This window comes from Nipponia nippon, unplaced genomic scaffold, assembly GCF_047370975.1.
Source record: "Nipponia nippon isolate SJK-2023a ecotype South Korea unplaced genomic scaffold, ASM4737097v1 scaffold_25, whole genome shotgun sequence".
In the NCBI taxonomy this organism is placed as follows: Eukaryota; Metazoa; Chordata; class Aves; order Pelecaniformes; family Threskiornithidae; genus Nipponia; species Nipponia nippon.
In genome coordinates, this window is record NW_028262342.1 from 2,720,816 (window position 1) to 2,748,612 (window position 27,797).

General features: G+C 35.5%; 1 protein-coding gene and 1 long non-coding RNA gene across 3 annotated transcripts in view; one reads left to right on the forward strand and one right to left on the reverse strand.

The window, feature by feature from the left end:
• LOC148055248 (uncharacterized) overlaps nt 1-10,582 on the forward strand; it is a 26,874-nt gene extending 16,292 nt beyond the window's left edge. Inside the window, exons 2-3 of the long non-coding RNA XR_015705764.1 lie at nt 8,686-8,986; nt 10,030-10,582. This is a non-coding gene — a long non-coding RNA (uncharacterized LOC148055248). The remainder of the gene's footprint in view (nt 1-8,685; nt 8,987-10,029) is intronic.
• Nucleotides 304-27,765, reverse strand: SYCP1 (synaptonemal complex protein 1). 2 transcript variants are annotated; one of them, XM_087762336.1, is made up of 30 exons: nt 27,604-27,765; nt 26,477-26,561; nt 26,265-26,311; nt 24,754-24,918; nt 23,848-23,915; nt 23,583-23,656; nt 22,196-22,254; nt 20,965-21,034; nt 20,257-20,330; nt 19,156-19,264; nt 17,856-17,950; nt 17,534-17,718; nt 16,706-16,773; nt 15,469-15,530; nt 14,214-14,318; nt 13,134-13,237; nt 12,619-12,736; nt 12,307-12,377; nt 11,553-11,634; nt 11,000-11,062; nt 10,588-10,650; nt 9,835-9,897; nt 8,490-8,606; nt 7,192-7,302; nt 6,442-6,534; nt 5,443-5,517; nt 2,666-2,845; nt 1,507-1,650; nt 1,040-1,126; nt 304-954 (listed from the first exon to the last, which is right to left on the reverse strand). In XM_087762336.1, the coding sequence occupies exons 1-30, from the start codon at nt 27,709-27,711 to the stop codon at nt 811-813; spliced, it is 2,889 nt and encodes a 962-aa protein (XP_087618462.1). In that variant the 5' UTR covers nt 27,712-27,765; the 3' UTR covers nt 304-810. The 2 variants fall into 2 exon arrangements, with proteins under 2 accessions (XP_087618462.1, XP_087618463.1); XM_087762337.1 differs by lacking the exons at nt 2,666-2,845; nt 11,000-11,062; nt 14,214-14,318 and adding an exon at nt 2,988-3,047 and having other exon boundaries at nt 27,646-27,765.
• Between the last annotated feature and the right edge of the window lie 32 nt (nt 27,766-27,797).

Sequence of the window (27,797 nt, forward strand, 5' to 3'; positions counted from 1 at the left end):
CAGAAATATATATTATTCTAAACTATCCTTAGGCGCACATGGCAGAAGCTGTTAGTCCTTAGGAAGGCTGCCTGGTGATGTATACCTGTGTTTTAGTACATAAAGCAACAACACTTGGTCCCACACTTTACGTTTCAGATAAACAATTTAATGACATCTTAACATTGCTTTTACAATTTTAAAACATGTGCATATTTTATTCCTATGAAGCTGAAATCTTTTTAAACCAAAGTAATTCTATTGAAAATTCAATTTTAAAAGTTTCAAAACTGTTTTAACATACTGAAATAGCAGCTACTGAAAACAAAACAGTCTACAAAGACAATTTGGACAACATTTAAAATGAATGAAAAAGCAAGACGACTTCAGGTAAAAGTGCATGCGTTTTAACAGCCTCAGTATTTCTTTCACTAAATAATATCCTTTCATGAATTATGTATTAGGAAAAAGAGAGTAAATTTAAAAGAACAAAATTGAATTTCTTGAAAACTAGAATTTCTAATGCCAGACTTTTTTTTTTCTTTTTGAAACAACTTTCTATGTAGTTATACTTATTGCTAAATTTAAAAATGGGCTAACTTGTCTCCCGACCTTTTATAGCCTAGGGAATGAAATGTAGAAAACGCTCTGCAGGTGGATGTAGTTATGTATCTATAAAGTTTATGTGTATAAAGGAAATGAGTATAGTATTAAACATCCTCAGTATGACAGAAAAATGCAACAAGGTACTAACTCTGAAAGAATACTACTACTGCGGTTGTAGTAATCAAGGCATTGATTACATTATAGGGCACTAGTCATTTTTTCATTTTAAGAAAAGAGGATCTCAGCTTCTTTAATTTTTCTTTTCCTCTCCATTTTGGAAACTGCAGTCCATCCAGCCTCTCGCATTTTTCTCATGGTTGTAAGTTTCAGTACAGAGCCTGGAGTTTTCACATTTGATGCACTTGGTTTCTAAGAAGAAAAAGAAAGCCATCCATTAGTTTCTATCACAGATTTTCTTAACTCTTCGTTTTGATCTGAAGAAAAGCGAAGGTACCTTTTTTGGCGTCATGGCATATAATTGTGAAGCTTGAGGATAATCTTTGTACAATTTTTTAAACATTTCTTCCTCCGAGACTATGCTCTTAAATTAAAAATAAAAAAGTTACTTATTCACACTATATTAAAAAATACATTTTCTTTCCCTCTAGGAATATTAGAGTGCAAAAAAAAAGTTGTTACTATGAAGCCTCAACAGATCAATAAAAACAATGTAAAAAAACATTATAAAAGTTAATATATATTTTTGTATAGTGGTACTCTGTTTGTCATATAGTTACTAATTATGTACATATAAATACAACTCCAGAAAGAACCAATGAAATAAAAATATAAACATAAATATAAATATATACACATAAATATTGTCGTGTATACAGAACCCCACACACTTTATATACATTCTTAGATATAGCAGTGTGCATAAAGAACTGTTAAGTCCACTATTTGTTCTCTGATTTTTACCAGGAGGTCACTGTGTTCAGAGCTATCTGACTGAGCATCCAGCCGTAGAAGCACTTTTTGCTTTTTCCTCGTGCACTGTTCTGAATGCAGATTTGTGCTTTCACTTTGCAGTTTATGTATTGGAGGAGTCTTTATAATATATGTCTGGGAAAGAAAAAGATGGCATTTAAAATTACGTTTTTAGTGGTAATTACAGAATCTAAAACCAAACTCATAACCCAGTTTACAGACTGAGTATCCAGGAAGACACTAGAGAGATGCTGTGGAACAAATATCTTCCATCCAAAATGTGAAGCAAAGACACAAACAAAGCAAAAAAAAAAGCAAAAAAAAAAAGAAAAAGAAAAAGAAATCCTTTTTTTGGTGCCAAACAAGGAGAATGAACAGGAAGCTGTGGAAGAACTGCATTTTATGGCACACTATATCTGACTTCTTCATGCTTATCTGCAGAAATTCAGGTTATTCTGAACTGTAGTCACTACATGCAGACTATAACCAACATTAAGAAAGTGCAAAGAAACAAAACTGCAGGAAAAAGCTTTCAGAAAGACATTGACAGTGATATCAAGAACAAGATTGCTTTTACTGAAATAGTTCTTTCACTAGAAATTAAACTTCTCAGAAACATTGGAATGGAACAATGCAATCCTTTTTCAGAAAGGATAGCATAAAAATGGTAGTTGTTTCTAATAAATATATAAAGATATAAACATCTCACCTGAGCTTCTGAGGGTAGAAGCATAGGTTTTATAGTTATGACGAAGCAGTCAGGAATACTTTGATAATTTTTACAGCTACACAAGCTATTTTCTGCTCCATAGAGAAAAATGTGCCCTTACAAACAGAGACCACTTTTCTTTTAAGACTAAGTAAAAGAATTCTAGAGACATTACATTCACAGTCCCTCTAGGACAGGAGTTATTACTGATGAATGATAACAAACAAATTAAGTAACTGAGCAAGAAAAATGACACAGTGGGAGCCCTTACACAAACTGCTTTCTAATATCACTGTGGAATACTTTTTTTTTTTTTTTTGTGACTATCTACCTTTTAAATCCCTGCTTATCACAACAAAAAATAAATAAGCATCTACAGAGAAATAAGAAATACAGTCAGAAAAATAAACAAGGAACAATTCACTCTTATGAGTTACGAACCTTTAATGATGGACTACCCAAGGGACTTTTTGCAGATATTGAAGGAGGCATTTTTTTCTTTTCCATCATGTTGACTTTTATAGGAATATCATTTGGAGACTTTTTATTTTTTACATTAATGGATGCACAGTCCAGATCTAAATGAGGTTTAGGAGTCTCAGAAAAATGAGTTTGTATCTTCTAAAATTAAAAAAGGTTTAAATTAAAAACATTTCAATGTCTTTTGTCAAGTGTACCTAATTTATCATGGAACGTCAATTAGATTGCATACGTATAAATATTACCAAATTCTAAAATTAATTAATGATAAGGTTAAAGCTACCTTGTGCTTCTTTTCATTTTCAGGAACCATATTTTGGGAGGATTCTTTTGCAAGATTCTCCTAAAAAGAGTTATGTGATAGGAAGTCAATATTTTATTTTAATTCAGTTACTGAAAATCTTCTTGGTGTAATTACAGACCACAGCCCACAATCATACTCTATTACAAGGTTCACACAAATATATGACCCAGATTTAGTTAAACTGCAGCATTCAAAAGACATTACTTTTCTATTCACAGTTTCATTTCTTATACAATTTCTCCCATCTCTGCTAAGGAATCTCCATACCAACCCTTTTTAATGAGAAAATAGGATACAATTTTTATCACAGCTGTATTTAAAAAGAAGAAAGAAAGAGCTCTATTTTCTAGTTATTATCTCATGCAAGAAACTGGAAGCATTCTTGCTTATTAAAGTAAATGTTCCTTCGCTGTCTTTTTAATTCTAATTTGCATTTCTTTTGCCAGCTGAAGAACACTATATAGCAACAAAATCACAGAATGGTTAAGGCTGGAATGGACCTCTGGAGATCATCTAGTCTAACACCCCTGTTCACTGCAGAGCGAACTGGAGTAGGTTGATCAGGACTGTGTCCAACAGGGTTTTGAATGTCTCCAATCACGGAGACTCCAACCCCTCTTTGGGCAGCCTGTTCCTGTATTTTATCGCCCTTACAGTAATAGTTTTTTCTTGTGTTTATATGGTATTGCTTGTACTTCATTTTGTTCCCATTGCCTCTTGTTCTTTCACTGGGAACCACTGAGAAAGTCTTGCTCCACCTTCTTTAGTCCCTCCCATAAGGCATTTATATACACTGACAATATGCCCCTGAGCTTTCTCTTCTTGAGGCTAAACTATCCCAGGTCTCTCAGTCCCTCTTTTCTGTCAGATGCTCCAATCCCTTAATGATCTTCATGGCCTTTTGCTGCATTTGCTCCAGTATGCCCTTGTCTGTCTTGTACTGGGCAGCCCAGAACTGGAAATAATACTCTAAATGTGGTCTCACCAGTGCTGAGTATAGGAAAAGGATCAGCTGCCTCAACCTGCTGGCAACACTCTTCCTAATGCAGCCTAAGATGCTGAGCACATTTCTGGCTTGTGTTCAACTTGCTGTTCACCAGAAGCCCAGGGTTTTTCCTGCAAAGCTGCTTTCAAGCCTGTCAGCCCCTAACCTGTACCAGTTCTAAAAATTATTGCTTCCCCCCTTCACATTTCCCTCTGTTAAACCTGATGGGATTCCTGTTCACCCATGTTTCCAGCCTGTCCAGATCCCTCTGAAAGACAGCATAACCACCGACTGTATTAACAGCTCTGTATCACCTGCAACCTTGCGGAGGCTGGACTCTGTCCCATCATCTATGTCATTAATGAAGATGTTAAACTGTATTGGACCCCGAATCAACCCCAGGCGTACATCACTAGTGACTGGCCTCCAGCTGGACTTCGTGCCACACTAATTGCAATCCCTTAAGCCCAGCAGTTCAGCCAGTTTTCAATCTACTTTACTGTGCAACCACTTACCAGTTTGCCTGTAAGGATGTTAGGAGAGACAGTGTTGAAGCCTCACTAAGGCTGAGATAAACAACATCCAGTGTTTTCCTCTCATCTGCCAAGTCAGTCATCTTATCATAGAAGGCAATCAGGTTCGTTAAGCACAATTGCCCCTCCCTACAAATCTATGCTGACTACTCCCAATCACCTTCTTCTCCTTCATATGGTTGGAAATGGTTTCCAGCATTATTTGTTCCATCACCTTTCCAGGGACTGAGGTGAGGCTGACTGGCCTACATTTCACCAGATCCTCCTTGCCCTTGAAGGCAGAAGTGACATTTGCTTTCTTCAAGTCCTCAGGAACCTCTGCCAGTCACCATGACCTTTTGAAGATAATCGAGAGTGGCCTTGCAATGATACTGGCCACCTCCCTCAGCCCTTATGGGTGTATCCCATCAGATCCCATGGACTGATGTATGTTCAGGTTGTTTAAAGATTCCCTAACCTGATCCTCCTCCACCAAGAGTAAGTCTCCCTTTCTCCAGACTTGCCAGGTCCCATTGAGTACCACAGCCATTTCCTTGTCCTCTGTCGTCAGAACTCCTGCCACATTTGGCAGCAGGTCCTGTAGAAGCCTGTCTTGTTGCCCTTCACTTCTCTTGTCAGTTTTACCTCCAGATTGGCTTTGGCTTTCCTGAGATCATCCCTGCAAGCTTGGACAGTTCTTCATAGGGTTTCAGTTTCTCCCTGCTTCCCTCACACTTGCCAATTAAGGAGTAATGCAAAACATCCACTACCACCAGAAACGAGACAGAATGACTTCAGAGAGCATCAAGCTCTTGAAATCAGACAGCGTGTGAAAGCAAGACCTAGAATCAAAAGTTTACTTCACAGTTGTCATTATTATAGTGCATAAGACCAGGCCAAGCATGTCACCCATACTGCTACATTTAATAAAAAATACCTTCTCTTCAATTTCTGCTTTAAGTTGTTCCTTAAGGGATGACAGTTCGCTTTTCAAACATGACAGCTCATTTTCCTAAGAACAATTAGATAAAGGAGAGGGTTAACTATGCTTAACCTGGAAAAAAGAAAACAGTCCAAATGAGACAGTAATTAATAGGGATATTCATTATAAACAAAAGAAAATTCCAGTTCTTCAATAGAGCTAACTTATCCATAAAGTTAGCATGCTGAGAGGTATCTACAATTCATTTTCAGAATGATTCAGTCACTAGAATAACAGGTGATCAAAGCAGCAGTTACCAAATTAAAAAAAAAAAAAAGTAGACTTGAGTCACACCTCCTTCTATTAAAAAATCTAACTGAAAAAAAGCTCTGTGAAGAAATGTTCTGTGAAGGGAAGTGTCAGAAAAATACTGCATTTGAAGTAGATGCTGTAGAACTACACTTTTGTGAAAGTCTTGAGGGGATGTTGGCTCTCAGAACATTTCTCAAAGCTAAGCTTCCCAGAAAGGAGAAAAAAAAAAAAGCAATGCAACTCTAGACTTGAAGTTTTGTTTTAGTTTGTTTTATAAAGAGCTGAAGTACTACTAAGAAACAGGTACTTGGCCAGAACTGTTCAAGGTAGGAACTTAAAGCACTTGTGAGAACAGGGGAGCGGGGAGTGGAATCCAACTATTCAATACAGAAGTTTCTTATTCAGGCAGTGAGGTTAGAACATGACACACTATCAGGAAAAGTAGACAGAAAAGCACAGCTGCTCCAATTTATTTTTAGAAACATCTGGGTTTTTTTAATGCACATAATAAAATCTGTAAGAAAATAACAGTAAACAGAAATTAGTGGGTTGATCTTTACTGTTCAGTCCCACTAAAGCAGACTCTTAACCACCCTCAAGTGTTAAATAGGAAGAAGTCTAACATGATATTTATAATTATGTTACGCTTTAAGGACAGCAGCCTCTCCATTTAATTATTTAGTGCTAAAGAGTACGCCTTACCAATGATCTTTTTGATGATAACTGCTCTTGCTCTTTTATTTTAAAAAGCTTTAACTCTGTATCTTTTTCTTCAACCATTTTATCATATTCATGCTGTGTTAAAAAAAAAAAACAAAACTCAAAACATTTGACTACATGTTACAATTATAGATCTACTTAGTCTTAAAACACTACTTATTTTTTCAAATAAGGTGCTTCTGAAGATTCGGAAAGCACTATGAACATTTATGCTTTAGCAGAAACTGTAAAACAGAAAACGCGTAAGTGGTATTATTTTGTGGGCTGACAGAATGCTTTCTCTCTAGGCAGCGATGCATGTTCCAGCACATAAAAGCTAGCCATATTATTTTTATTAATGGTATCTGCTAAATATACTGCAAAACAGAGTAATAAGGAATGAAGTTAAACTGCTGAAGGTCACCAAGTAATCTCCTCACAAAAAGAGGCCCAAACTGATACTGAAGAACACTGCATTAGGATGGTATAAAAGGAAGCCTGAATATAAAAAAAAAAAATCCTAGAAATTTAGATAAATGGAATTTATCTGCCAATAGGCATGTTTTCAAAATCTGAAGATGAATTTATTTTTAGATGATGAAAATTCAAGCATGTGTTCAACTTCATTTTCCTGAACTCATGTCTTTACTATGAAGTTTCAGTTTCTAATTCATAATATTCTGGTTTTGAAAGGTTTTTACTTAACATAGTTATCACACATTACAAATCACAGAAATCAGTAAAATCTCTTACCTTGTGTTTTTCCATAAGTGCCACCATTTCAGTTATCTTGTGTTGACATCGGATATCAGTTTCTCTCTGTGTTACTGTTGCTTCATCAGCAAGCGACCTCATCTTTTCTACCTGTTAGTAACAAGTTTCATTCAATTCATGAACAATTAACAGCAACATATTTTTAAAAATCTTAGTTTCATTTCTTCTTACCCCGTGGGTGCAATGTACATATAGTCTCATTTAGTGTAGTCTTCATTGCTTTTAAGATGCTCTTCAAATCCTACATTTTTTATGCATATTGTTAAAATGGGCAAATTAACTGTTGTGGCCGGCAGGCAGCTAAACACCACACAGCCGTTGGCTCACTCCCTGCCTGCCCCTCAGTAGGATGGAGGAGAGAATTGGAAAAAAAAGGAAAAAGAAAAAGTAAAATTTGTGGGTTGAGATGAAGACAGTTTAATAGGACAGAACAGGAAGGGAAAACAAAATAGTAATAATGATGATGATGATGATGATAAAAGAATATACAAAAATAAGTGATGCACAATGCAGTTGCTCACCATCCGCCGACCGATGCCCAGCCAGTTCCTGAGCAGCGGTCTTCCCCCAGCCAGTTCCCCCCAGTTTACATACTGAGCATAACATCACATGGTATGGACTAGCCCTGTGGCCGCTTGGGTCAGCTGTCCTGGCTGTGCCCCCTCCCAGCTTCTTGCTGGCAGGGCATGAGAAGCTGAGAAGTCCTTGACTAATGTAAGCACTACTTAGCAACAACTAAAACATCAGTGTGTTATCAACATTATTCTCATACTAAATCCAAAACACAGCACTGTACCAGCTACTAGGAAAAAAACACCAACTCTATCCCAGCCGAAACCAGGACATAAACCTAGATTAAAAGTACATCCATTCTTCCATGGCAGACAAGCGTCACTTCGAACCACAAGGCCATTTCAAGCACTCTGCCCTGGTATTTTTTTATATTACCATCAAAAAAGTGTGGGCAGGAAAATATTAATATGGGAAAAGTTAGAATAATTTGATTATGCCGTATTTATACCAAGAATAGAATTTCTGTGAACAATATCTTGACAAAAAGAATTTTTAACTGAGTTCTTATTTTTAAAGACATATACAAATACTTCAACTTAAGGACCTAATGTACTAAAGCTTTGCTCACATGCATACACAAGAAGTTCCATTTATGTTGATAAGACTGCTACCTTATAGCAAGGACTCTGGCTGACATAGCTTCATAAAACCATCACACATCAAAAAAATAACTAAAAGTTGCAGTAAAGATTAACAACTCTCACCTCTTCAAGAAGTTTATTTTCATTTACTTTTTTTGTTTCAATGTCTTTTTGATAGATGTCAACTGTTTCCTTATGTTGCTTGTTCATATTTTCCATCTCTAACTGTAGTTTGTTCACCTTTTAAGAATGCAGAACTATTGCTGTTATTTCTTTAGGAATAAGCATGCCAATGATTTTTTTTACCTCTTATTTTCAGGCAGAACCACTCTGTTACTTTTCAGGTATACAATTGAACTATTTCCTATTTAATGTTCAGCTTTTTTCATGAAGAGTTGAACTTTGGCCTGAAGTGAGTTAGAAAAAACAACGGCAACCCCACAATGGGAAAGACAGCCCATACCAGTTTTGTGGACCCCAGTCAATACAACAGTCGAAAAGCTAGAGGCTAGTCAATCACAAGGAATCATTCCCATGTAAGGGAACCATCCATTAGCAACCTGACACTATTCTGCCTTTTGTACGAATGACTCTTTAGTATTGCTGGCATGGAATGCAAGGTAGGAATATGAAGCATAACTGATAGTCTCCTAAGACTTAGCACTATGACTGTATGACTGTATTATGTTTACAATTAAATCTTGTTTTCCAGTTAAGAAGTGAAGAAACAGTTTATCTAGAAATAATTTATTTTCAGAATTTTGTTTAGTTCTAAAAAAGATTAATTCCTTTTAGCTGCTAATGTTAATGAGAATTTGGTATGAAACAAATAGGAAGAGTCTACTCCTAAGCAGTCACCCTAAATGCTGTGAATTCTTTGGCAAAAAGATACAGATGGAGATTTTATTCCCTCCCTTGTAAATCTATTTAAGATTTTAACTGGTTTATGGTATGTTTTCCTCCCAAGTGTGCATTTTGATTATAATTTTTCCTTTTAAGTTTCTCATAAGAATACCCTCAAAACAGCCTACATCTTTCTTGAAGTGTGGTACCCAAAACTGGACATAATATTCTAATCAGGGACTTACCATTGCAGAACACAGAAAAAGAACTGCCTAAAGTGAATAAATATATATATTTCTTTTAATTGCTTTGCTATTTGAGTGGGGTGGCATTACTGAATAATAATGTTCAGTACACTATCAACCGAAAAAGAAAGGGACTGATTAGGAACATAATTCCTTAAGATGTGATGTCCATCTCTTACAAATGTGATAGCCCCGTCAGTGTCCAAAGATTAAAAATGCAGGCATCTTCCAGAAATTATGGGCTCATTCCTGTAAAATCTGTATCCCATAAAACAATTAAGAACGTGTTAAACATGTATTACCCTTAGTTACACTGGGACTTAAAACATTCGGTCTTTGTGCTTTACCCTCATCTTGTACATGAAGATATCTAAACCCACCTTCCCTTCATAAATACTTGTTTTCTTGCTTTCTGCAGTAATTTTCTTTTTCAGCACCTTATTCTGTTAAAATAAAGTAAAACAAACACTGTAATAAGCTGATAGAATTATGTAATGATTTAACTGCATCAAGTAGGTTGGAATCTTCAAAATTCCACCTCTCAGCAAGCAAATAACTCTCTCTTTGTGTTGCAGTTCAGGTTCCAGATCAATTCTCCAAACAAAAGAGTGCTCAGCTACTTACTTTAATACTACGGTTACTTCATAACCTTATGAAAGACTCCTCATGGGTGACAACAGAGAATAATGAAAGAGGGTGTAGAATGGGAAGAAAAACTAAGATGCTGCTGACAGAAAATGTGCAGATGTGGTGACAAAAAATAGAAGTTACATATTTTTACAGTACCGTTATTAACAATTTGTCTGAATGCACAATTCTTTTCTATTATTGGTAACTGAGATAGGTCATTATTTCAAGTATATCAGTGATACCATGTACTAAATGAAAATAATAAAAGTTTACTAAAGATATTATTTCTGTAATTGCATTTTTCAAAAGTAAGGATAATTTTACAAATCAAGTAATTCCAAAGGTGACTCCTTAATTTGCTCAGAGTCAGGATAATAAAGGAAATATTATAAATTACACAGGTATATCTAAAGATATCACATCAGATGAAAACTGTTAAAAAGTAACAGTTATGATGAAATACCATGTTTTATGTATTTCTGACTTTTAAAAACTGTACATACCTCCTGTTGCAACTCTTCAATGCATTTGTTTTTATTTTCCACCTGCTTCTTTAAATTATTCAACTAAAAGAGATATTTCAAACTTTAATTAATAAATTCCTAAAAAATGACTCACTGTGTTAGAGATTACTGTCAATGTTCTTAAACATGGATTCGCACAAGTCTGATTAATTCCAATGGGACTGAAACACATGCTAACATGTTACAATGATTGGAGTTTTAACCATAAAGTACTACAAGAATTTTGCTAGCCCAATATCATCAACAATAGCAGTGAACGAGTTCCTCAGTGGTTGTAGAGTTTAGAAAGAAGAAGAAGAAAAAAAAAAAAGTTACTTTGTAATTTAAAAAATAAATTTCAAAAATCTTGTATGAAGTTCTCTACAGTCCATGAAAAAATGAATTTTCATACCTTATTTTCTAGAATCTTCAACTGCTTTTCCTTTCTTGAAATTTCATTTTCAATACTCTTAGCCTGGAATTATAATTGAAAATCTTTGACTTTTACAATGAAATTTTGAAATCCATTATGATGTTAAAAAAACAGGTGTGCTTTGAAACTACAGGAAGAAAGTAAAAATATTTGAATATATTTAAACTAAAACTCGTATTACATATTGAAAGGTAGTCCGTAACCCATCCATCACTAGGTGGGTATATGGAAATAAAAAAAGGGGGGTTCTCTGTTTGCCTGAAATCTAATGAATCTGGACTTTTAAGCCTCCATGTAAAGAGTAAACATCGCAGTGAAGGTTCTTGTCCTTTAAAATAAAAGGGCTCAGCATGTGTACATATGTTGACTCAACTGGTAGCAGCACTGAAAGAAGCAAGCGTCTGTAAGAGATTACATCCCTAGGTAGAGTTTTGCAGGAAGAAAAAAAAAAAGAAAAAAAAGTTTTACATTTAGATTTTGTCCTACAGGTTATATTATATATTTTCATGATAAAGCACATGAGATGGCATACATTTTCTTCTCTTTCATCCAGTTTACTTTTACTCTCTTCACCTTTCTTTGCCATCTTCTCCTTCAAAGACTCCAGTTCATTTCTAAATGCCAAATTAACAAGCATTAGTAAATATTTACGTAATAACTTTAACTTCTTTTCACTACTGCTAAATAAACCCATACTTTATTTTCTGAAAAGAGCTGCTAACACTGATGAGAATTTCATAAGCTGTTCAATGAAAATGTTCTTAAAATGATACAAAGTGACTGGTAAGTTAATGTCTGACCGGTACATCCTTTTTCTAAGTATGGAAAGATGTTCCCCTTACCCAAGTAAAATATATTCTAATCTGTAATATTGTAATGCATCTAGGAAACATGGAAGGCTGCCTGCCTATTGGGTTGGTGGTACGGAGACTACTTCAGAGAGTAACATTTAACCAGTTTCACCTTTTCACATTTAATCCATAACCTTTAACTTCTATTTTCATTTCCTTCCCACCTAAGATGTTAATGCAGAACAGGATAGCTATACGTAATACGAAGCTATGGCAAAAATTGTTCCTGTAGCAACGGGTATCACTAATTTGTAGAAACTTCTACATGGCCAACATCAATACTAAATAGTTTCTGTTTAGCTATATAGCCTAAAAAAACCCATTAATCTAAAAATCACAGAAAGCAGCATATGAACACAACATTTAGACTAACTCTGAAGGAATTGAGTGTACTTCCTTTAATAATATTGTACATTAATATTTGTCTTTACTTGCCTTAGCTGGCCATTTGTTTCTTCCAGCTTTTCAACTAACTGCTTTGTATTTTCTTCTTTTTTTCTACTATCCTAAATAAAGACCCATGTAAGTAAAATGAATAAAATTCAAAGTGACATCTTAAAAAATTCAGACATCTTAAGTAGTATCTTGACCTGCCTTATTCACAAGGGTAACTGCACTTCGTTTGTATTTTAAACACAAAAAGTAGTTCAGATACTCTACAGAACATGTCATGTTGCAGTTTACCACACGATTTATATTTTAAATTGAATGTTGTCCTTTAAAAACAGCTGGAAGTTTACAACTTGCCTCATGACTTTCTCGCAGTTTCTTGAGTTCTGTAGCCATACCACTTTTCTCTTGTACTATTTGTTCTTTTTCTAATAAAAGCTTATTGATATACACTGTTAGTTGTTCATTCTTTAGCCTAATTTAAAACAAATGGTAAAGAGAAATAAAAACATGTATTTTGAAATTTCCCTTTAAGTTAAATTTATCCATTACAAAATGTTACTACATGCTGAAAAAAGTCCAGGCCTGTATCTACAAATTTAAGCTTTGCAGCAAAGTTACAGTGATGCAAAAAGGCGACAGAAGAAGGAAATAGAGTCAACTTTTATATAAAAACAATGGTTGTTATATAGTATATACAGGTTGTTATATAGTATATATAGGTTGGTATATAGTATATAACGGATGTCGTACTGTGTGCATAGGTTCAAAATTTTCATTAGAGAACAATCATAGATCTTTTAATCGTATATTAAAGTAACTTCTGCATAACACAAAAAAAAATTATACTATATTTTAAAAAATGGTCATACGCCTCTTGTTCAAGATCTGTATTCAGTGCCATAAGCTGTTTTAAATAATCTTGTTCCTTTTCAGCTGTACTAGTCAGCTGTACTTTCAAATCATGGATTTCTTTCTGCAGAAGAAAAAGAAAGTGTTTGGAGTATACATATGTAAACTACAAGTCATGAAAGCTATCAGAAATGAACTGACAACACAAAGCTTTAAGATGAAACAAACTACATACATGCCATAAATTAGCCAGACTGAACCTTTACGTCTCTCTGTTGTGATGTGGAAGTAGTGTGAGATACTGAATTCTGATACAAATGCTAAATGTGTCCCTTATTGTCAGTCTAACTAACTAGTCTGCAAAATTACTGACAACATTAGCTTTCCTTGGACATTATTTTAAATAAAGACATTTGCTTCAGACATCATACGCTTTTGCATTCACCTAAATAAAACAAATTAAAAAAATCACAGAATTCCAGTACTATGTGATAGAATAAGCACATATTTTGGATGCATCCCAAACCACAAAGCAAAACTCTTCCCTCAGAAATTTGCTGCCATTACAGGGTAAGGCAAGCCTTGTAATGTAATGTAGTTTAATAATATACAAATGCTTTGAATACTGTTTCCTCCAAATAATTGCTGATACGCTGATACCACAGGCACTGGCAGGCAGTTGATGGCAGGGGGAGGAGGGAGAGAGGAAGGGAGAGAGAGATTAGTTTATAAGCACAGCACATAATGAACTTCTGGAATTTCTTAACACAGAAGGCTATGGAGGCAAATGGAGGAGGTTCAAAAACAGATGAGAGAAGTGAACATCAACAAGTCCATAAACTGATAGCAAAGGCAGCGGACAGGGATGTGTCCTCAAACATCCTCAAAACAGCTACTGTAGGAATGCAAGGGGAATGGACCATAGATAATAGTCAGGCTCCTCTACTACATAGTATCTTCCACCGTCCTTGTCACAAGCAGAGCAGTGCACTGGGTGGAGCACTGGTCCGACTGTGATATTTCTTATGTTCTTATATACACGTGATAATGTGTAACTTAACTATTTGTAAAAACATGTTACTATCACGCCTTACTCAGACCTCTCTGATTTGGAGAACATTTTTCGTTTCTTTTTCTCTCTCCTGCAAATCTTCTACAGTGGCCTCAAGATCTTTCTTCTTCACTAGAAGTCCTTCAACTTTTTCCTGTTTAAGAACATTAGCGAAACTCAGTTTAGAAAATTCAATGCACAGTATATAAGGAGCAAACTTACGTGGTAAAATGCAAACGTGGTTTCACACTATCTTTAGCTGATGCAGTTTCTTGTTAGACTTGTAAATACAAGATCATAACTAAAATAATCCTGTATTAAAAGTGTACTTCATATAGTTTAGACTTCTGTAACAGAAAATGGGCCTGTGTCAGAGTTCAGTAGGGTTCACGGAGACCAGAGCTAATTACCTCAGGAAACTTCCCTATCAGTAAGAACAGAACACCCAGTATAATGGGAATACAGGGAACAGGGTGTTATAACCCAAAAGACCTTTCTGTAGCCTCTTAAATGTTTTCTCTGAAAAGGGACATACATCAACACAGCATGCAATGCTTTCTAGATACTAAATGCTGCAGCATGGAGGACACCTCACCATAACTAATACCCCACAACCAGCAAAATAATCACAACAGATTTGTGAAGTAATAAACCTATGAAACCTACGAAACTGCTTATTAGTTTCCTCATTTTGGCACGCATAACCTTTTCACAAATTCCCCTGCCTTCTCTGGGTGGTGTCAGAAGCTTGGTTATCCTTTAAACACCAAAATGAGGTAAGCCTTTACAATGCTTAATTTTTAGAAGATTATTATGAAGAAAGCCAGCCACTCGAGGAATTCTCTTTACTGTCAAAAATTAGTTGATCCCTCAGCCTTAAATGTCATATGATGTGCGGTGCTTACATGGTTTGAGCTCACGTTCATCACCAAAAAAAAAAAAAAAAAAGTATTTCTGAGAAAGGTTCAGAATGAGGAAAGAGTGAGTACTAGGCATAACTAAAAATGGGAAATCTTTATGTCCAGAGGGAGTGGCATTTGAATAGGTGCGAATGAAGAAGGAAACGACCAGAAATGTTGATAAGGAAAACCAAAACAAAGCAGAACAAAACAAGAAAAACAGTGGAAAGACTCAAGTCCTTCAAAGAAAACATTGGAATTGTCTAAAAGACACGTTAAGAAAGTTTAGTAGCAACATTAAGGCAGATTAGACAGCATTTGTATATGGCATTTAAGATACTTAAAGAGCAAGAGAGACATCATATGAAAAGTAAATGCCATGAGACTAATAAAATGAACATTTACCAGTGTTTCTGACAGCTCTTCGAGTTGCATTTCTTTGTCATATTTTAGTTTAGTCATCTCTTCTATAGTACATGTAATATAAAATCAATTGAACAGAAATAATTTTACACATTTAGCAGGCAGTAGGAAGCATTTATCCCTTTGCAGTACCCAATTTTCAAAACTTGTTGGATTAAGTTCAGAAATTGTAAAGCTAAATTATAACCTAAATTATGATTTAATCTAAATGTAGAGTTGAAAAAATTATTCAGAAAGACATTAGCAAATATATATCTGAAGAGAAACTAATAATTTGTCTTAAATAAAATTCAGAGCCTATTATGTTTTCCACAATCATGGATTCAAATAAACCACGGAATGTAAGAATGTTTACAAAGGAGTAATCTTCAAGTATTGATGCATCTGCATTTTTCCAGAAAAAAAATCTGGACTGCTGAAGATATTCACATGGATATGCTGAAAAAGGAAACCACTTATTAGTACCTTAAAAATGTTTTCTATGTGCACATTCACATTACTGGTATTTTTTTGCAAGTACTGGATACCAAACTCATTTTTGCTCTGGAATTCTCACAGGTCACATCTCACCTTGTTCTAGACAAGCATTAGCAGTTAATTTTTGAACACACATCTTTAGATGCCCTCAATACATACAAGGACGTCAAACCATATTTCTCATCTATCATATCAGGACTAGAGACATATGCTGCGCACTGGGAATGCAGTGCTAAAGGTAGATCTCTTCCTCTGGGGGCTAAGAAGCGCATATCTAGAAATCAGAGGATATCAAAGCAATGTTTAAAGCTAACCACTGTCAGTGTGATTCTACATCCAACATGGGGAGTGGTCTGCAGGAGAGCTTACTGCAAGTGTTTTGTCTCTGCTATGAGCTACAGAAGTAATTTCTGGAATCTACTGCTCAGCAGTCTAATACCCCCTCTAAACCAGGTCTGCAGTGCTATCAGTCTGAGAAACCAAAATGACTTCCAGGAGAATCCATGCATGTATGGTCTTACTATTGGAGGTCTGCACAGCACTGCTGTTTGACTCTTGCCAGCTACAATGACTACCAAAGGACAGGGAGTCAGACGAGTAAACATAAATTTAAGCATTCCTGACAGGTACAGCGTACTGTGAAACCATTTTTCCAAGCCATAGGGGCAGTCTATTTTCAGAAAACAGCAGAAAACATTTTTATTAGTACCTAGCTCGCTTTCTTTCTTTCTACAAATCTTACCCAGTTCAGCAGACTTATTTCTGAGCTCCAAGGTAAGTAGCTTTGACTCATCTTCGTATTTCTCCAATCTAAGAAAATGGTAATTAAAAAAAATATATTGTATAGTACAAAGCACTGCACTTGAAACTTAGAATTATGAAAGTTGGGGCAGGGGGAGGGGGGCAGAAATTTGCTTTCTTATAGACCCATATCAACCAGCACAACTGAAAAAAATTACATTAAATTCTCTGCATTTAGACTAGTGTGTAAAAAAAACTAATTTCAGCTTCATATTCCTTTGTTCTTGGATTTGTCATAAACTGCAACTACTTAGAAGACACCTTAATGCCACGTACCCAAAATCACTGTTTCTTGAAAACTCAGCTGTGATAATGTATTAAGATGTATCTTTACTGCTCTGCTCCCTTTTTTTAGAAAGGTTGATTTTAGTTGCTATCAGGTTTTTTGACAAACACATAATTTTTAAAACTACAGAAAACCTGAAATACATTAGTAACAGGCATTGGCAGTACTATTATCACATACGGAAAAATATCTTCCTCACTAAATGTTCCATTAATAAAGAACTGTCAAGTACTAAATGAGATTACTGCTCTCTTAGTTAAGAGCTGCATCCACACAAAACCAAACAGCATAACCATCTTCAAGTGCTAGTAATTCAAATAACCAGACAGGTGAAGGACTTTAAAAAAAAATAATTATTAGCGATTACAAAAAAAATGTAATTACACCAGGTCACATATGAAGTTTAGGTTTTATTCCCAGCAGCTTGGTAATCTAGTATGTCACCTACAAGACCATTCTTTGAATTTAAACTGTTTAATTTACCTATTTTGCTCTTTTTGCAGCAAGCTTTTCAAATTGGAAATAGAAGTTTCAAACTCCTCTCTCAGGGATGCATTCAAAGCCATATTTTTTTTACATTCTTCCACCTGTGCTTCTTTTTCTCCAGTGACCTGAACTAATGCTTTCACTGCAGTCTCCAATTCAGCTTCTAAGCTCTTTTGAGTAACCTGCAAAAAAATTATATAATTTTGAAACAGGTTTTGCAACAAACAGATACAATTGTTTCATAACTAAACTATCAGTAATTATTTATGCAATTACCCATCTCATCTATTTATACTGGAAAATTATAAGCAAGCTGTACCTCCATTTTTTGCAATGAAACTTTGGCCTCTTCCAGTTCTGCCCTCATGTGTTCTTGATTGATCTGGGATTCCTTTAACATTTCTCCTTCATGTCCTAAGCAAAAACATATATGCTTGCATTTAAGAAAAATGGGATTTTTACTAAAAAATGCTTGCATTTCTATTTTACAGATGAATACGTTCCTACATCTTAATCAAGTTAGACAGTGCATTCATGTCATTGTTAAGGAAAAAGCCTCCAAGATGATTATTCAACTTATTAAATAACACTAACCAAAATGTAAAATTACATACATTTATAAAATTTAACAAAATGCAGCCACTGATATGTGTCTGCCATAAAAACGATACTAAAACCTTCCTCCCCATTCCCCAGGGAAGGGGATGCTGAAAATTTCCTCAGTTCTAAAGAACAAAGGTATTTGCATCATATACTATAAATACTTTGTAACATAAATGGCTTAAAAATACTGAAAATCAAGTTCTGAAAAGTAAAGTTTCTTCAGTAGCACCTGACCGTAAGTCTGCAAAACTCAAGCAATGTATTTTCCCCTTGCAGTCTTCAAAAGCTCTCACTGCTTGACTCACCCTTAAAAAAGAACCCTTCAAAAATAGTTATACTTCCAATCCCAGTCAATCCTTTGCCTATTTGCAAATAAGATGCCATTTAAAAGCTGTAACATTTTGGGGGGGTTACTTGGCAAAGATGTGAAAATATGTCTTGCTGAACACAGAACAAGGCTACTATTTATGGACTACTGAAAAAATACTATACTTTGAAGACCCTTCACTAACTTGATTTGAAACAGATCAATCCAGTAACCAGGAAAAACACTTTTATTTATTATTGTGCTGTACTATACAAGTCCAACTGAAATGGGAAAAATCTCCAGAACAGGGGCTGGGTTATACAGTGTACTGATAAAACTTACTTCTGTTACAGAAAAGGAATGACAGGGTATTTGGCACCTTTACAGTAGTATAACGTGTTCACACTAGAGTTTATTGAAGAGTAAAAGACAAATGCCTCGCAATGAAGCTGTCATGTCAGTATAAAAACAGGGTGTAGCCTGAGCCTAAAGAGAAAACCTTTGTTATGAAATAAGGCCCTAGATTTTATACACATGCAGATTACACCACCAGTCCTGATCCCACATCAGCAGCTTCTGTTCCAAAAGAAAATATGGCCTGCAAGGCCCCAAAATTCTGCTGCTGACTAGTAACAGGGTAAAATCATCATGATCCTGTTTCCTATACTTCTATAACCAAGTACATTTTAATATAAGAGAGAAGTCTTACTTTTTGCTTCTACTAAGTCAGCAATCTTATTTTTGGATTCCTGCAGCTGAGTCTTGATGTCTCTTATTATATCATCTTTTTCATCACTCTGTATGGTAAGAACTGAAATCTAACAAAATTAAAATAATATCACAATGAAGTCTAGAAAAAAGGACAGATTCTCATTTTCATTTGTGCACTGTGTATGATTAGCATACATACTGCTGTCATTCAAGTTAAATAAGGTGGTTGGTCTTAGCCAAATATTGATCAAGTCATATTACGCTGGATGAAAAAGCTCTTCAGTTCAAAACCAAAACATGAATTCCAACAAACTAAAGGTACTGGAACATCACTAAAGTTAGCAGAATCTGACTTAAATGCAGCTCCAGCTGTTATTTTTGTCCTTTTTACTGATAACCAGAAACACTCCTTGCCTCTTTGCAACGTCACATCCATCCTCAGAAAAACCAACAACTCTTGACCTTCCCAGATACAGACGGATGCTCTGCTTCTCAGGCTCCTGCTTACAAACTAAAAACTCTTATCACAATTAATTTATTCAACTTAATCAATCTTCCGTCATGGCTACGTCATCACCACCACAAAAAACCTACTCTGATCTCAGATTCCTAAACTTTGTTACCAGCCTGGGGTCTGATATGCATTATAATCCTTCTTCCCACCTTCCTTCTTCCAGGATATGAACTATACCTTTCTTAACTATGAGGAGTGATGACTTTACTAATTTTATGCTTCTGCACAAGCCACTTTTGTAAAGGCAAGCGTACATACAGAGAACAGAAAGAGTACTCAGTGTTTATGTGGTGCTTTTAAATCCTGTCGCCAAGATGTCCCTTGTTATGATACAGCAGCCTAATTCACATTTTATTCCACATAAATAACACAGAAGGAACATACCATCAGAAGGCCATTTGCAATATTAATTTCTATCCTTCCAAAATACAAATATTTTACAAACAACCAAGCACTTTTAAAGTAATCATTTTCATTTGATATATCAGTAAGTCACAAAGCAAAACACAGTTCAAATATTAAAGAAATTGCAAGATTTGTTTCAAAAATAAAGCTGTACATATTAGATTGTAAAACTGAGCAAACCTGCTTTTCCTTCATACTGACTTCCAGTTTGCATTCTTTTTCAAACTTGTCCACTTTCTCTGCTTCTTCTTTTACTTTTGAGATATAGTAATATCCACAGTTAATATACTAGCTAAAATATACTCCAAGTTAAATACAATTTCCAGTTTAAGATCGCTTATAATTGTACAGCTGTACAATTTGTTTCCTAAAGGGTAATTGTTGAGGTAATCTTTGAAATTATTTTCTAATCAGACAAATTAATTTTTGCTTTCCACAGAATTAGTCCATTATTCCATGTATTACTTAATAGTTCGCTCTAAGAAACTAACAGAAATGCATATGTAAAAATGAAACAGGCACATAGTAGTGTAAATAAAGCAAATGTTTAATTAAAATTTCTGTAGCTATACACTAGTGCATTATCATTTAAATAAACCAACTACATAAAGTAAGTAGTGATCTCTAGACTATACTCCACAGACAAAACTTAGACTTTGGGTAACTATTTGAAAAATAAAGTTCCAAATCTGACCCAGTGGAAAAATAAAAGGGCCCAGGCATTTAACAGCAGGCAGCATGAATAAAAGAGGGTCCAGACTGTCACAGAGTTAACAGTTCACCATTCTAGCACCTCGTATCTTTCTGGCCTGAAACTGCATGCAATAAAATCTATGAAGTACAAAATTGTTAAGCCTGCAGCATAAGCACAATAAACAGAATTCTCACATTTGAAACACATTTCCAATCTGGTGTTCTCCGCTTGCACACGAAGCTCTTCAAATGCCATTATCATTCTCTAAAAATAAAATTCAATATATACGTTCATATAAAACTGACTACTTTCAGTAATGAAGAGTTATGTGTATGGATTTTAAACAAACAGTATTACAAGCACGTTCATATTTGTAGGAGAAATTTTGTTAAAACCAAAATTCAGAGCACAAACATATTTTGCGTTAACAGAATGTTATAATTATTCAAAGTTGGAAGTTTAAGAATTTCTGTACTCAAGATCTAAACAATTTCAAGGACAAAATATTTTTACTGGTCCATGTTTGGAGATCCCTAACACAGTGGAGGAGTTGTTGTGCTTTTCTTAGTTGCTACAACAACCTATAATTAATATTTCACCATTATACCATGTACTCTCTGACTCTGCTTAATATCAAGTTCATCGCTCCCCCAAAAAGATGCCTTGCATTTCTCTATTATAACTATACTAGGGTGTTATCTTCCACACTGGAATAATTAATAACAAAAATATGATGAATTAATTTATTTGGCAAGACTGCACTTCTTTTACAAATTAAAAAGGTAAAAACTCTCTTTAAGTCAAGGAATATTCACACCTTATACTTCTTATTCCACACAAAATCACCAGTTCCGTAATGAATTTTGTTGTTTTGTGTCACACTCAAAACTGAGATTAATTTTCTTTGTTCATCTTTATATTGCACTTTACGTTAAATAAAATTATCTAATAGAATGACTCCAATATACCTGACCCCAAAACCTGCCTGAATACAGCCCTATGCAACCTGCTCTAGCTGACCCTGCTTTGAGCAGGGGAAGTTCTCCAGATGGTCTCCAGAGGATGTTTCCAACCTCAGCCATTCTGTGAAATCACCAGACAGGTGAAACAGTACCAAAAGAAGACAGAAGTTATGGCAGTCACCTAACACGAAGCAGATCATACATATCACACAGATCATATGGATCTACATCCCAAACACTGTTGCATTTTATCCAATGAATGTGCCCTATACAAACCAAAAATAATTCTTGAAAAGGGACTGAAAACCTGACTTCCGGCATCACATATGATGGTGCTAATCACTTTATCAGAGAACGTTCTTTGTACAAAGAGTACCTCAACATATGCACATAACTCAGATACCTCAACGTATCCATATAACTTGGATCACATTTGAGCCTTTTAACAAGCAACATCACTTACTTCAACGTTGTTATTAAGTTCCACGTATAGTTGTCTTGTTTCTTCTCTTTCATGTTCATCTGTCAAAGTAAGAATGTACCATAAAGTTTGCCTTTTGAAAAAGAATGCCAGCTGTCAAAGCCATTATGCTTAAACAGCATAATGAATTAAAAAAGGAATTATGGGCTCTTTTCGTATTTTAAAAAATCATTATGAAACAGGGTGCCAAAGTTACATAATCTAGAGAAAATGTATATTCCATTGAAACATCAAGCAAACTCAACTTTGCAAATTTCCTTCCAAATCTCACTTTTTCCATGAATAGTGTAGTTCTGGATCAATTTATATAACTATATTTATTAATTTTGACAGTATCAATGTTGTTGAATATTAACGTATCAAAAATGTTAGTGTTTTAAAAACTGTAATATAAGGTTTGGCACTGAATTTCTTCCCGTCAGCAGAGATACCCAAGACCACAGAACTGCCATTATAGAATTGCAACAATATTCCATCTCCACCTTTTAATTTTTTTCTTTTGTTTTTGTAATTGATATTATTTTTCTCTAAGAAAACAATTATAGAAGAGAACAGTAAGAAACACAGCTATCAAAGTAGTACAGTACATCTATACACAGGTGTTTGTAGAAGCAAGGCTAAAAAGAAACAGACACTTCTTAAGTATCAAGAATCAAGTTAGCAAAATTTTAAAGATTATCGTAACAATTCTGAATTTCATGTAGAATAAAATCCCACGTCAAGAATGTATTTTAAAATCTCAAGAATTCAAACTTTGTTAGGTTATCCAGCTGTCTTGGCTTGGTCAATTTAGTGAGAAGAATGCTAGATACTCATAGTGTCTTGAGGTTTGAACCTTTTTTCCCCACGGACCTGTAACTGCTCAAACAGGATAATGCTAACTCTGGAAATTTGTTAGAGAGAGCTGGGAAAGGTAGCTAGAGCAGATTCTACTGCCTACACACAGGCATGAAGTGCCACCTCGTATGTCTTAATATATTCAAGGTACCTGGATGGGACTGAAAAACATCAATGGCCTGACAAGACTTCAGACCTGCACTCCTCTGGAGTGGCTGCTAGTGGCTAATCAGGGTTGCTTACACTGCCTTAAACCTTGTTTCAGTGTTTGGACACCTCAGTAGCTCCCAGGCTTGTAACCTTTTAGCAATCAATCATACAGACTTTAGAAAACCTCTGGATTTAGCATTACAAAACATACGTGTCTTAGACCTATGGCTTCACTTCTAATTCACTCTGATGCAGAGCCACACACGGTTTATCTCAACCAGAGAACATATTTGGAAGAGAATGATAGCTTTTTTCCTTCGTGGATTTAGAGAAAGCTAGAAGTACATTTACGTTCATAAATCAAAATGTAAATAGCATTTACATTTGGTGGACTTCTCTGTGAAGTGAGTACAGGTTTCCTTGAGCAGATTACAGAGATGCCTTGAAGCGCTGTTTCTAAAAGAGGGAAAAAATACCATAATATGTTGTCACAGGAATGGATGGTACTTTGCATACCTAAGTAGTAACAATGTAAACACCCTGATGGCCTTTACAATTTAGCAGCTGTAGGTAACTTCCCATACTAATACACTTCTCAGCACCAAACTAATTATTTTCACAAAAATGCATTCGGCTGTATTACTTACTCTTTTAAGAGATCTTTATTTTCACATATCTCATCTTCCAGTTTTAAACTTATTTTTTCATTTTCAAACTAATTTCATAGGGAACAAATACAAAAACACATTATTATTGAAAAATATACTAGAAATATACTTTCACTTCTCAAATCTCACTTGAAAAAGTAATTTTCTGCATCAGAAGACAGAAATCTGTTTTATCTGATATTACATGCTGAGCCATCTTTTGTTACAGTTTGCATGAAAGACGTAATAATTAACAATAATTTACCAGCAACTGAAACACTTACAGGTATGTTGTTCATACATACATTCACACACTACACGTGCGCATCCCTTCTCAGAATAACCATTTTCTCAAGGCAAGAGTCAAACAATCAGAGATGACTCAGGTCGCCAATGCAAACAAACAAAGAACAACAAAAAGAAGGACCAATAAATTGTTCAAAATACGTATTTCAGTCACAAAGCTGTCCATCACTACCAGCAAGATAAGAAACTGGGATAAAGCAGAGTGCACTACTTCCTGTATGTGTTGAACACAGAAATATGCATGAGCATTTTTCAATACTTTACACATACCAGGAGGATGAAAGCTTTTTCAGTCTTGAACAGGTTTCTGCATACCCACAGTATGATGTGTACGTAAATAATACAAGGATGGAATGTGCATTGTTAAAAAGAGGAAAACTGTTTTGAAAAAACAAAATGTTACTTTTTCCTTTAGTAACAGAAGAGCCATGGGTCACTGGTATCTAGCCAAATGACTTCTTTGAAGTCATCACATTAACAGTTCGAAATTTCTTCAACCTCTGCAACATTCTTTAATATTTAATTGTATTAACAATATTTTCATACTAAATCAGGAAGAACTTTACTTTACATATTCAATGTATATTGTACAATACTGGCCTGCAATTCTTGAATGGCTTTACGCTGTGCTTCAATAATCTTTCTATTTTCTTGCAGTTTTCTTTCTTTCTGCTTTAGTTCTGATTCCACACTTAGTTTCCACCGCTTGATCTTCTCAGCCTCTTTGTAGAGTTTTGAATACAATTCATTCATTGTTTCTATATTCTGTTAAAACAGGTTCCACAATTTAATCTCAAATGCTATTTAATTAATAATGTTTTAGATACATACTTATCTCTTAGAAGTATCACAAGAGTAAATTTTTTTCCACAGATGGTGACACAAGCTTATATACGATCAGGAATCAAAATTTAAATCTTTGTGCATCCACTGCGTATGTATCAACAGACATTACAGAACAAGAGACACAAGCACAAGTGAAAAATATCCCACTGCCTTCAGATATAGTGACATTGCTAAATAGGTAGCCTTAAAGATATGGATAACTGCACTCAAGTCAATAGCTTTGCTAGAATTATCGGTAGAGCCAAGATTCCTTCCGTTAGGTCCTTCACACCATTTCCCTCCTCTTATTCTGACAGATACTGCTGAGTTAAGTAAAAGCAGCTTCAGAGATCTTGTCCAAGGCTACCTGTGATGTGTTTTTGCAATTAACTCACATACAAAGCAGGAAGAAAACCCAACCAACCTTGTGCTCTTAGAACATCTTTAAAGTGCTGTACAAGCAGCACTTGATCAGTGGTTTAGGCAGGTAAGAGCAGTACAGTAGGCCACAGGGCAGTTCTGAGGGTTTAGGTATGATGTCACCTAACGCTATCCTTGTTTTGGCTGCATCATGATGTTATTACAGTCCTGACTGTACTTTAATAGCTGCTAGGGCTTAAAGAAGTTTAGTCCTCAGGGATATGAAAATCATTAGGAGGACTGCAAGAAATATGTTCCATTTTGTTGCAGCAAACAGCATTTCATATCCGGGAAGCACAGGAAGCTACTGCAAAAAAATTAGCTTTACTGAGCTATACTAAAGCAGAAAAATGTTGGCAAAAATGCTATAAGAATCAAATGCTTGAGGAAACCACTCCACTAAATTCATTGTTTCATAGATAAAATAAAGCCAGACAATGCAATTGGCATACTCTGCTTCGATTTTCCGAAGAATACTCTGACTTCAATCCTTCTGCCTTTAAACAGACTATTCAGAACCAGTTTCACGAAAATATTTAAGTGCCTAAATCTTATTCCAATTAAAACTCCCAGACTCCCCAGGCACTTTTCTTTAAAAAAAAAAAAAACAACAACAAAAAAACCCAAACACAAAACAACCTGGAAATCACCTTAATATTTAAAGGCTTATCGCCAGGCATGTTCACTGAATCACAAATATCTCCTCTAAGAGACTGAGCTTTAAACAGGAGACAGAAAATTATTATTTTCCTTTGACTACTTCCTTTAGCCCTGAAGTATCTACTGAATAGTGCTTTAGGCACTGTTTTGGGAACAAATTAAGAGGCCCTAAGAAATTAGATATGCAAAGTTTATACTTAGCTGACCTCTTCATCTACCTCAGAGCAAAGTTTTACTTGCCGTGAAATCGCATCTGAAATATGAAGAGATTTTGATCAATGTATTTCTAAAAAAATAACAGCGGAACTGTACTTAACATGGTTACAGCTATGAAATTGTTAAACTACTCATGAAAAATGTTGACAATATTAAAAAATATTAAAAGAATGTGCAAGGTAAATGCTTATTTTAGTCTTACCTGAATCAGTGATTTCACCACAGTTCGGTGTACTCATCATTACAAATGGCAAATTAAAATCATCATCTGGGCATTTGTTAAAACCCTGCACAAATTTAAAAATTAGTTTCTTATAGGTAGATTTGTAAAGAAGGATTATAGAACCCAGAAAAAAAGTACAGCTAATGTGAAAATAGAATTTTCCATTAATAAATCAACTACCTACAATTTTCAAAGCCCAAGGTATTGGTAATGGCTTTGGAACTCTCCTACTTGCTTCTTACTTCACATTGGCTTTTCATGCTGTTGGTCTTTTGTAGTTTGCTTTAGAGACTACACTGTAGCCAAAGTGGAAGCTTTTGATGACAAGAACTTATTAGCTATTGCACACCTGTACACAGTTGCATGGTAAGGGACGCATTAACCAAAATGATTTTTTTCAAGTCCAGTATTTGACACTTTTTTGCTTTATTCCCAAGAGTACTTCTAAAACACATCTGATTATGCATTAGCATGAAAATGTCATTTTACAAGGTTTTTAAAAGTCACAGACATTCATCTCGTAAATAGTGTAACCCATCTCCTGTCAGAACATCACATTTCAATCTAAACATATTTCATAAGGATGAAAGAATATCTTGTTGAGTTCACATAACTTGGAGCGTAGCGACAGAATATTTCCACTGCACACTTGATCTGGTGGGACCAATAAATCAAAGCCAGTGAGAGTATCCGAGTGGTGTACTTCCCACTTACTGTTCTGAATTACCCACATCAAACATGTATTTATCATGGGTGGTGTACAGTTAAAATACATAGCAGGTGCTGGAGAAAATGATTCTATTCGGCTTTGACAGAAAAAATGTAAAAGTCTTTGAAATTAAAACTTAAGATGTTCCCCCCCAGAACCAATCTTAACAGTTTGCAGAAAAAATTAGTTCAGCGCACAGGCTTTCACGCCTACGTATGCGTGTGCTTTCCAGGACGGAGGTTCAGGACTTTGCTTGGGGACCACCCGGGAGCACCGCTGCCCCCCGCGTTCCCCTGGAAGGGCCCCTGCACCCTTCCACCGCTCTCGCCCCGCCGCCCGCTCGTCAGCCGTCGCCTCCATCGCCACACAACGCAAGGCGGGCAGCAGCACCGTTTACCTGACACAGCCGCGTTGCCCGAGTGCTCGTCTGGGGTTTGACTGCAGACACCTGGCCACCGCTCAGGCGCGGCGGTACGAACAATTTAAACGGTTTTTCTTTTTCCATGGCCTCGGAGAAAAGGGCAGGTCTCAGAGCCAGCACCTCATGACGGACACGCTGACGCCCCGACCTGGCCGGCTGCTGAGGGAGGA